Raw genomic sequence first — 12,523 nt, 5'->3', positions numbered from 1 at the left:
AACCGTGTATAAAATCTATATATAAACTGTTTGTATAAAATCTGTATAAGTTCTGTATAAAGTTCATGTTATGTTTCTAACAAAGTACATGTATGTAATAAGTAAAAATTTGTATATAAAGTGTATACACTTCAAGTCTTCAAATCTCAATGAGTCGCGTTTGTTCGAGAGTAGGATTTCTATGATGAACACGCATGCTCATCGAAAGATAGGAATGATTTCCTACGTCAAGCAACTATCAAGGTTTTTGGTATTATTATAATGAATAAGTACATTGATCCAAAAATAATATACGCACCAAAGGATATAATTATGGACATGAGAAAACAGCATGGTGTAAATCATGAAATCATCATTAAAATTTAGCACACTATGACGAGGGCAACCCAAGATGAACTTGATAGGTGAGAATGAATACAAACTGACCACTAAAAGGAATAAATACATCAAATAGAGGCACAATAATAAATTTCTTTTGTTGCTATTGAAAGTTGTCATATCTTTAAAAGTTCATGTTCCTGCAGTTCTTTCTAATCTCGCCTCTGTATCCAGTTAAAGGTGAGATATTTCCCATCTTAACCATAGACTTCGCGAACTGCTCGAAGAAAATCTCATTGTTTTCAGCATATAATTTCACCAATTCTAATGATGCTTGATTCTTTGTCACAAGAACTTGGTCTGAATTCAACAAGCTCCTCGAAGCCAACAAGTTCTTGAAGTAGTTGTTATCAAATTTTGTTGGAGAGACAAAATCCAAGAAAAATAAGTTTTGGTCACCACCAGATTTTGGGCACATAGTGCGTAATTGTGCAGCATATGATTGGTCCAGTGTATAATCTGGTAAACTGTTCCCTGATTGATTGTAGAGTCTCTGTCTGAAGCTGGTACATCTTGCATTTCCAATTGTGTGGCTCCCTGCAGAGAATATTCTTCTAGTATTAACAAGAGTCTTAACTAATTTGCATAAAAGTCAACTAGGATTTAACTTATATCCACTGACAATGTAATAATTTTTTTCTTTCATAAACAATATATTTTAACCGAATTTAACTTCTAGGCACTACTAGTATAGAATTCTTTTTACGCGATCTAGTAACCTACAAGATAATTGGAGACTTGGAGTTAAGAGTCCATAGAAAGTTAAATACGTAATTTAAAAAGAATGAGATAGGTGATGTGTTACAATAAGCTAAAATACATTCACTTATGATCGACAACTTCTTAAGATTTATCATTTTGATGTCCCCTAGGTTCTTTCACAGAACCCAATCCTGCCTTTTTCTTTGGGAGCTTAACAAGAAGTCCTATAATCTTGAAAAGGTTGAGTATGCTCCACCTTAATAGGCACATGTTTTGGGACTACCAATTCATGATTTTGTACATATGCACATTTTACATATATAATTGAAAAAAACTATAGTTATCTCTTCGATGATATAGCAAAAATAACATCTTATTTTTTGGATAATATAATAGTGTAAAATTTTCAGTGCATAGAAGTTAAACTCAATTGAAAAATTGTCTAGGAAAAATCTTAGAAGTGAGGAATGGTGACAAAATAAGGGATTCAAGAGTGGTTAAAGAATAGGACTCCCTCATCCCATTTTATGTGATATTATTTAATTAAGTATAGGAAAAAAATTGAAACTTGTGATCTAAAATAAATTAGAAATATTTCATATGTGTGGCTATATAAAAATGCATCATTCGTTTTGGAACAGACTAAAAAGAAACGAGCATATTATAATTATAGGAAGTAGGGGTTTAAATTTACCAGATAAAACTACAAAGTCAACAAGATCAAGCCCTTTTAACTTGAATTTTGTGAGAATGGTATTAAATGTGTTGTTTGGAGCAGGAATGTTATAGTTGGAGCCACTTAAACTGGCATCTCTTGAGTCTCTTCTTCCCAATGGAACCTCCCAACTTGGCCCGCCAGCCTGTATAAACATACATGTTTAGATTTTATGTACTGACAATATAAAAGAATAATATACACACAATCAAATCACTAACAAGGTAATTATAGGTAAATCTTCACGATAAACATTAGGAGTCTGTTGGTTATTGGTTAGAGTTATGCAATGATTAATTAGTTATGCAAGGTTTAGATATGCAGATTTAGTTATTAATATGTATAAAGTTCCATCTTCTATACACCCTGCATAAGATAATACATAGATTCTTATGTGGGATTTTAAGCTAGTAGCCAGACGTCGTACTTGGGATATTGAATTTTATATATTGCAACTAAAATACTACCAAACTTAGAACTAGCTATACTGATTTTAATACATGAATATCACTTCCTAACCGGCAATCGAACACCCCTAAGTACTTTATCATCCTAATTATAAAATAATAATGGGAAAAGGGCCTGATTTGCCCCTCTACTTTGTTAAAAGGTTCATATTTACCCCCCGTTATACTATCAGGCCATTTATACCCCTACTGTTAGAATAGTTGCAATATTTACCCCTATATTTAACCCTTATCCACTGTGGCCAATGTCGTGGGCCAGGCCTGTCCACTGTGGCCAATTACATTGCCACGTAAGAGGCCATGTCAGCAACCCAATTAAATTAATCCTAAAATTAAAAGATCAAATAATGCCTTCTTCTTCACCATTAAAATGCCATTAAAATGCCTGCTTGATTCCTGCAGAAACATATATGCCATTAAAATGCCTGCTTGATTCCTGCAGAAACATATATGCGTTTCTTCAAAAAAATTAAAGACCAATGCATTTAAAGGGCAATCCGCACAAAAAAAAAAAAAAATGAAGAGCAAAAATTAAAGACCAGTCCAATTCGTGCAATTTCTTCAAGCAGTGCAGCAGATTATAGCACCAGATAAAAGCAAATCATCATCACAGCCCATTTTTCAGATCAATCAAGATCAATAAAACACTTTTTCCTCATTTTTAAGCTAGAATTTGATAAAGAACTTGAACAAAAACTGCAAAATCCTCTTTTTTTTCTCCAAATACCTCTTTTTTAAGCTAAAATCCATCAACAAAAACTGAAAAAATCCCTTTTTTTCTCCGATTACCTCATTTATGAGCTAAAAATTGATAAAGAACTTCAACAAAAACTAAAAAAAAAAAAATCCCTTTTATCTCCTATTAACTCATATTTGAGCTTAAGTACTTCAACAAAAACTTAAATATCCCTTTTTTCCTCCAATTACCTCAACTTTTAGCTAAAAATTGCTAATGAACTTCAACCAAAAACAAAAACCAAAAAAAAAAAAACTTTTTTCTCCGATTACCTCATTTTTAACCCGAAATTTGCTTCTATGTTTCTGCAGGAAACCATATATGCGTTTGGCCATAGATTGCAAGTATATTTCTGCTTCTGCTGCTACTACTAGAGCTGTTTTTCGCAAATACCCACTTTTTAAGGAAATTTTTGCGAGAATTTGAGGGTCAAAAATTAAAGAGCAACCCTAAATAGGGACGTTTGTGCCAATGACCCATCTTTAAGAGTTGGGAACCTAAATGACGTGAATAAAAAAGGGCTATGATGATTATATTCTGGGCTAATAATCAATTCTTGAACATGTTGAAGACAACACTTTAATGGTGAAGAAGAAGAAGGCATTATTTGATCTTTTAATTTTAGGACTAATTTAATTGGGTTGCTGACATGGCCTCTTACGTGGCAATGTAATTGGCCACAGTGGACAGGTCTGGCCCACGACATTGGCCACAGTGGATAAGGGTTAAATATAGGGGTAAATATTGTAACTATTCTAACGGTAGGGGTATAAATGACCTGATAGTATAACGGGGGGTAAATATGAACCTTTTACCAAAGTAGAGGGGCAAATCAGGCCCTTTTCCCAATAATAATTATCCTACGCACTATAAATGGTCAAATTACAAAACTGAAAGTAGGTTTTTCTTTTTCCATTATCGGCTTATATAACTTTAATTTAATCTAAACTATGTAAGATGAGCTCAATGTACCAATTTTCCTAGTAGGCTTTTGGTTAATTATACTTACTAAAACAGTAGAATCCCTTGCAGCAAGTGCCAAGATATCAGCACAAGAGACAGATTGAGGGCATTCTTGTTCAAGTGCAGATTTAATCTCATCAATTACTTCAAATCCACGAACTGAATTTCTGTTTGGATTTGATATTTTCTCACTTACTAAGGTTCCACTGCTGTCCAGAAGCAATGATGCATCACAACCCTACATGATCATAGTAAAAAAATTAGTGACCATCATTTTGTATATGAACTATATATATGGAGAAAGCCTTTTTCCGAAAAATGACTTATAGCCCATTGGGATTAGCTTATTGTAAATAGTTGATAAAAAGATTTGAAAGATTGATCAAATCAAAAGTGTTATAAGGTGAAAAGTTTTATAAGTTAAGGATGACCAACGTATAATTTTTTGTTGATTTTGGCTTAAAAGCACTTAGCTTATAAGCACTTCGGAAGTTTACCAAACACGTAGCTATTGGGAAAAAGTGCTTATAAGCACCAGTTATAACCTTAGCCAAATACATTTTCTATAAAGAAATTTGGGGGTGTTTGATTAGAGAGCGGAAAAAAAAAAATTGAAACAAAAAGTCGGTATTAAATATTGATAATAATGTTAGCAAATCACATTTTGTTTAGTCAAAGTATTAAGTATTAATAACAGTGTCCAAGTGTCAATTAATGCAATGACAAGTAAAGAGTTGAGATAATTGTGAAGCAAATTGACTTCCAACCAAAAATGAGAGAGTCATTTTCCCTTTTTTATGGAAATTGTTTTCGTGAAACATATTTTCTGAACAACATTTTCTGAAAAATATTTGCGGTCGTACCACCGAGACTCTAAGAGACACTAATCTTTAATTAATCTCAGAGATATGATGTACCTTGACAAAGCAATCGTGGAAATGGAGCCTTAGCAAAGAGGCAGCCATTCGAGCTTCTCTAGCTACGGCCTTAGCAACAACAGACTTTACTATTTCTTTTGCATTTGGGCACGACCAATCATAAAATTGTGGATATAAGTAACCATAATAATTGGTCTTGCTAGATAAACATAATATTGGTGCAAAAGCATGGAGAGATATGACTATGAAGAAGCTCAATAATATTTTAGCCATGATGAGTCAAGTTCTATAATAAGGACTTGTTATAGAAGAAGAAACTCTAATATGTAAGAGTTTGGCTTATTCATGAGTTTATATAGTACTGTTCAATGACAAATGGATGGAGTTGGTACCTTTCTAGTTAGGATTATAAATAGGAGTAAGTACCCACTTTTTACCTAGTGAAGCAGAAAAGTTCTGCTTTACAAGTAATGATGAATTGATCCGGTCCCTTTATTCAGCTATGTGATTTTAATTTCAAATTATATTACTTTTTGTTTTAGTTTATGTGATATAGTTTGCATCAACACAGAGTATAAGAAAAAAAATAAAGATATCTAAAATCAGTGGTCTAAAACATATACTCCCTCTATCTCAATTTATGTGGCACACTTTTTATTTTAGTTTGTCTCAAAAAGAAAAGGTCACCTTTCTATATTTAGAAACAACTTCACTTTATAATTTCTTTTTGCCTTTAATGAGATGATTTACAACCACACAACTATTCAAAACTTGTCTTGGACCACAAATTTCAAGTCTTTCTTTTATTCTTAAACTTCATGCCTTGTCAAATAGTATCACATAAATTGAGACGAATGGAGTAATAGAATTTGTGTGGTTATAAATCTTTTGACTCTTCTGACCTTACGCATGGCATAATATTTGTGTGGTTGCATAAAAACTTATCATAAGCAGATTGCTTCTTTCTTCACTTCTAATTAGGCAGATTGCGATCTTGTAACTATCTTTTACTGATCTACTGAACAATGTATAAAAGTTAAACTCAACTTTTAGTCAAAAGCATTAATTAAACAAAGCATGAGAATATAAGTTGATTTGGTCAACCATACCATTTTGCTTTTGGTTGAAAGAGGGCAGAGACAAGCATCAAACATATTAGCGTGGAACCCTTCATGAAACTTGTTCTTTTTATGTTTTACTTTTTCATTTTTCCTCTTCTTGGGTAAAAAGAGTTGATGTTGTTCAACTCATTCATATAAAAGAAAGGAAAACCAAAAAGCTCTCAAACTAGCCATTTCTGATTTATCTAAGACTTCAATTTCTGTGCAATTTGACAGTGTACATATTTTTTTTATATCGTCGTGTTAAGTTGATTTGCAACAACAGTTAAATATTCATAGCAAATTTGATCTGATAACATGAAAAACAAAATAATGAAACGTTATATTTGATTAATTTAATTTGATTGTGTAAAAATTATTCTTAATAATGTTACTATGTTAGTGTATATAACCTAAATCTTTTAATGTAATGTGGTGCTCATTCAAAGTGACTTAGTTTATAATCTAGGATTATGAAAAGCAAATATTAGTTCAACTAAGACAAGATATATAGCTTTTATAGCTTTTAGACATAATAAAGTTAGAAATATACACATGGCTAGAAAAGCTAAAGTAAGAAAATTATCAAGTTAAAAGCTACGCGGTAGAGGGATTTTTCCTCCCAAAAAGACAGAAAAAGAGGCAAAAATGAAGAAAATGTGGCAAAATGGACAACCAAAAAGGAAATATTAGGTGAATCTGATAGGTTTAGTGAATAATATAATACTAGTAGAATACAAGCAGAAGGTTTAGGCAACAAAAACAATAATCCTTGAGCTTTAATTTATTTATTCTAAAACTGTTCTTTGCTAGAACAAGGACAACCTATTACAGGACAATATTTGGCCTTCAACTCTTTTGATTATTACCAAACTCCTTGTGTTACAATATGGAGTAGTTGCTACAAAGAAACACAAGTACTTGAAGCAATTCTAGAAAAATAATCTAAGCATCTAGTACAAATCTTATTTAAGAACTATATAACTCGACATCTTCCTTATATGTGTGTAATCTAATTCTAACATTTATAGGTAACCTTTAGTAATTTAATTAGACTTACCAGTTACAAGTGCAAGAATAAATTTAATTTGCTTCTCAAGACAAAGTGAATGTATTATTGAAGTTTGTGGGAGGAATAATCTTCATTCTGATGTTAGGTTCTCGGTTTCAATTAATCTGTTTCAAAGTTTAGAACTCATTCTGGAGTTGGCCGAGAGAGAAATGGGTAATACCAATTCAAAGTTATTCAAGAAAGTACTAGGATCCTCGGAAAATTTAAGTATTTTTTTCAAAAAAAAAAAAAAAAAAAAAATAGTACTTTAGGCAACTTTATGTATTTTCCAAATATAATCATACAACACCTTCCTATCATACCAAAATGGATGTCCAATATAGCTGCTATGAGGAACAGATTAGTAACAACTTCATTCAATACAAAATTGAATCTTATTGGACCTTGAGATATTGCAATGATATGATAATTTTGTAATAAAAGTCTGAAGATGTGAAATGGATCTTGGTCTAATAAATAAGGAGACCAAGGACCCTTAAACCCACCGATGTGGGACCCTGAATACCCTCCCACGCACGCTCGGGATTGGACACCTGGAGCGTGGATAATATAAGACGGGGGGCCAACATAGAAAACAATGAATTGGGTGTGCCTGGCTCTTATACCATGTAAAGAATGGATTTTGGGTCTAGCTCAACTCCAAAAGTTAGCTCACGAGGGGAGTATTGCGCAAGACCATATAAGGAGACCTAGGACCCTTTAAATCCACCGAAGTGGGACTCCAACAGAAGACCAATTAAAACTTCAACGGAGTGGAATAATGGAATATGGTTGATAAAGCTGGCCTTCTGAAGCTTTGTTCACTTGATAACATTAGAGTTTCCCTGCATACAATGAGAAAAGAGCTTGAATACTCTGTGCCCTTATGTATTGAATTATGCGAACCGTCTTATCTAAAAGTTTAAACTATTTATACGAGTAAATATATTATTTATTTTCATAAGTCAACATGTTTCATAATGTGCTAACCTATTCTTTTTTTTTCCTTAGGTAGAAATATTTTTGCAATATAAGAGAATTTTGCAGTTAAGATTCAACACCACATTTAGCATTCATCATGATAACTTACACTACTAGAAATAAAGGTTTTTCCCACCGACATTCGATAGGAAATTTGTGCTACAAAATATGATTTTTCCACCTCATTCTCACTGAACCAGCTCACTGGGAAAACCCATGGTAGGAAACAGGTTCCCATTGAATTGCTGGGAAATTTTCTAAATTTTCTGAGTGAAAACACTACTATTTAGATTTTTCCCACCGAATTGCCACTAAACATTTTTCAGTGAAAAATCAGTGGGAAAATAGAGATTTTTTAGTTGTGTTAGTAGAAAAAAGATCAAACAGAAAAAGTAAGTACATTATACAAGTCGTTCTTGTTGTAGATTAAATTATTTATTTTTCATTTAATTATTATTTAGTTGTCTTTCGTTTAAAACTTGAGTCGTCAAATTATTTTACACATTCAAGTTACATTTTCTAACACAACTTATTGAGTGACTAAGCGCTGACATGATCATAACCAACGCAAAAAATTTAATACATCTTCATCGTTTGCATTTTATGAGAAATTTTGTGACTAAACTTTAATAGTGAATAAAGTTCAAGATACCTATGGTCACGAATGAATAATCGTGTAGTGAAGATATTATGCCCCCTATCAATTTAAAATCTTGAATTTGCAACCCCCCACCACCTACACACAACAGATGATAGTCGTGGTTGATTCAAAAATCTTATGTAGCGGAACAAACTCCTTTATCTTATTGCATTTTCTCTGGCGACCCCCCGTCCATCGTATCACATAGGAAATAAAAATAAAGCACCACTTCTAACAAGTGGCAGATCTAATTAAGAAGGCATGAGTTTATAACTCAATAATTTTTTTGCACAAAGATTAGATATATATGTAGAAAATCAAACACATAATTTAAAAAAGTAATGGGTACAAATACAATAACAAAACATATAAAAATTAAACCAATCAAAACTTGAATCTTGAATCCACCCCTACTTATATAGCAGCTAAAAAGAAGAGAAGAGTCTAGCATGAAAGAGAGGAACCAATTAGAGTAGCCAAGGAGACTGCCTGGTGATCAAACAAGAATGCTGATTGGCATATATATGACAATGCAATTAGCCTCAAGAATGAAGCAGGCAAGTCATCCTTGGCTATCAAAGGGGCTCTTAATCTTCATGTAAGACCTCTCTTCTCATTTCTTCATGCTATTTGCTCAATTTAATGAGCTATGGAGCTCTATTTCCAAGCTACTATTTATAGCCCAAGGGAGAGTACAAGTCTGATTTTTTTATTCTACTTTTAACTCTCATTTTTCCTCATGTTAAAAAAATAATAATTTAATTATATCTCTTGATCGCCTGCATGCATGCATGTATTGACATTATGCTATTATTGCTAGAAAGGGAATATGTTCCTAGTATCTTGAGAACATGAAGCACAGCCTTTTGTGTTTTATGATACTTCAAGGAGACAGAATTTCAACGTGGACCAGAACAACTCTATAATATGTCGATCCTTTTTTACTATAATATTTCCATGGAGTCAAAGGCCAAAAAGAAACAGTAAAAATTCTCTGATACTTCCTTAAGAAAATTAGACCGGTAACTGTCATATATCCAATACATATATACTATGCTTCTTATCGAAAGTTATAGGTTAAGATGAACTTGTCGTCAAAAGACATGTAGTCCCTACGTGTCATATCTCGTTTATAGGAGAATAAGTATTTACATGCGGTTGCAATTAACAATATTCAAAAGAGGAGAGGGCACACATCGTTCAATGAGTGAAAGATATGGGAATTTTTACTATTAATTCAACCGAGTAGTGCAACCTTTCTTAGAGGAATTCGACCAAGAACAAATCAAAGACGGCATGCATTCTCAATCTTCAAATTGGCATCAATAACCATCCTTCCCTGATCGTACTAGTTTTTAGCAGGATTTAAGTTGCGTTTATTATCATTTTTATTGGTGTGTTTGTGTTTTAATTGTTCCATATTTGGTTGGTCAAAATATTTTGGAAAATATTTTCTCTATGAAAATAAAGCTTCTTAAAATCAAGAAATCACTTCATTGATACGAATAGGAAAAACAAATTTCAAAAGTGACATATCATGGTAGTTATCTCCTTTCCACTACAACACCTCACCAGTGGCGGAGCCACATAGAGCCGAGAGGGTTCGAACCCCCTCGGCGGAAAAAAATACTGTTTTTACAAGATTAAAATTATTTTTTGTGTATATATAGTAGATGTTGAACCCCCTTAGGCTTCTTCGTATGTTTACTTTTTTATATTTTAAACCCCCTCGGCGGAGATCCTGGCTTCGCCACTGCACCTCACTCCACCCCTAGTGGCAGATGCAGCGCTCATAAACCGAGTTCATCTAAACCCAGTACTCTCGACACAGGACATAAATTTATGTGTAAAAAGTTATTAAAAGTATAACAAATAGTAGATCTTAATCCAAAAAAAATTCAAAGAATATTAAAGATTGAACCCGTAGAATTCAAATCCTGAATCTGTCCTCACCCTTGCCCCCACCCCAACCCATAACGTTCGTCTAGATTATATATAAACGTTCTTTGATAATATTCTCTACGTACTTACCAAATACTAACAACAACAACAACAACAACCCAATGAAATCCCACAACGTGGGGTCTGGGAGGGTAGAGTGTACGCAGACCTTACTCCTACCAAGGTAGGACGGCTGTTTCCGACAGACCCTCGGCTCAATAGAAAGCATAAAAATAGGTCTGATAAGACCAAGAAATTCAAAGCGATATGAAAATGAAAATAACGAAAGCGACTAAGCCATGATGAAGCAGTTTGCAAAGGGCAGTAGCTATCACAGATAAAATAAGATAATCAAAGTACAGGAAATAACAGATAGTAGCAGAAATCAAAGCACAAGAACTTATATCGCGATAATGCGACTACTAATATGAAAGGATAGATACTATCTACTAGCCTTCTACCTTAATCTGAATCCTCCATACCTTCTTATCTAAGGTCATGTCCTCGGTAAGCTGTAACTGCGCCATGTCCTGTCTAATCACCTCTTCCCAATACTTCTTCGGCCTGCCCCTACCTCTTCTGAAACCATCCATGGCCATCCTCTCACACCTCCGCACTGGGGTATCTGTGTCTCTCCTCTTCACATGCCCAAACCATCTCAGTCTCGCTTCCCGCATATTGTCTCCCACCGAGGCCACTCCCACCTTGTCCCGAATAGCCTCATTCCTAATCCTATCACTCCTGGTGTGACCACACATCCATCTCAACATTCTCATCTCGGCAACTTTCATTTTTTGAACGTGAGAGATCTTAACTGGCTAACACTCCGCACCATATAACATAGTTGGTCTAACCACCACTTTGTAGAACTTGCCCTTAAGTTGTGGTGGCACCTTCTTATCACATAGCACTCCGGAAGCGAGCCTCCATTTCATCCACCCTGCCCCAATACAATGTGTGACATCATCGTCAATCTCCTCGCTGCCTTGTATAATAGACCCAAGATACTTGAAACTACTTTTCTTCTGGATGACCTGGGTACCAAGCCTTACTTCCACGCCAGCCTCCTGAGGTGCTCCACTGAACTTGCACTCCAAGTATTCTATCTTGGTCCTACTCAGCTTGAACCCTTTAGACTCCAGAGTCTGTCTCCAACCCTCCAGCTTAGCGTTAACTCAGCTACGAGTCTCGTCGATCAAGACTATGCCATCTGCGAAAAGCATACACCATGGCACCTCACCTTGAATTGTCGCATCAATCCATCCATCACCAAGGCAAATAAAAACGGACTAAGAGTTGATCCTTGATGTAACCCTATCACAACTGGGAAGTGCTCTAAGTCTCCTCCTACTGTCCTTACCCTGGTCTTGGCTCCCTCATACATGTCCTTGATCACCCTAATGTACGCCACAGGTACACCTTTAGGCTCCAAGCATCTCCATAGGATCTCCCTTAGAACTTTGTCGTAAGCCTTTTCTAGGTCGATGAATATCATGTCTAAGTCCCTCTTCCTCTCCCTATACTGCTCCACCAGTCTCGTTACAAGATGGCTGGCTTTTGAAGTTGAGCGTCCCGACATGAATCCAAACTGGTTCTCTGAAATAGGTACTCCTCTCCTCACCCTCATCTCCACCACCCTTTCCACACTTTCATAGTATGGCTTAGCAGCTTGATACCTCTATAGTTGTTGCAACTCTGGATATCGCCCTTGTTCTTGTATAGAGGGATCATTATACTCGACCTCCATTCTTGGGGCATCATTGCCGTCTTAAACAATAAATAAATAAATAAAACACTTATTTTCCAAGAAGATTCGCAACGTGTTCAATCAAGCGGGTGATTTTCTCTCCGATTACAGATCCCATACTACCTCCATAAACTGAAAATCCATAACCCCAATTGCTACGGGAATGTCGTTTAGGGAACTCTACTAAAACGAAGAAAGAAATCAAGTTTGCTTATCTCACTTAA

General features: G+C 34.6%; 1 protein-coding gene across 1 annotated transcript; it reads right to left on the bottom strand.

Annotated features, from left to right (window-relative positions):
• Nucleotides 1-490: 490 nt before the first annotated feature.
• LOC132618169 (peroxidase 72-like) lies at nt 491-5,112 on the bottom strand. Its single transcript, XM_060333229.1, has 4 exons — nt 4,879-5,112; nt 4,008-4,199; nt 1,775-1,940; nt 491-915 (listed from the first exon to the last, which is right to left on the bottom strand). Exons 1-4 carry the CDS (start codon nt 5,110-5,112, stop codon nt 503-505), a joined length of 1,005 nt encoding a protein of 334 aa, XP_060189212.1. The 3' UTR covers nt 491-502.
• Nucleotides 5,113-12,523: the final 7,411 nt, after the last annotated feature.

This window comes from Lycium barbarum, chromosome 11 (assembly GCF_019175385.1).
Source record: "Lycium barbarum isolate Lr01 chromosome 11, ASM1917538v2, whole genome shotgun sequence".
Taxonomy (NCBI): Eukaryota; Viridiplantae; Streptophyta; class Magnoliopsida; order Solanales; family Solanaceae; genus Lycium; species Lycium barbarum.
The sequence above is the reverse complement of the archived record's forward strand: the minus strand, read 5'-3'. Positions and strand labels throughout refer to the sequence as shown.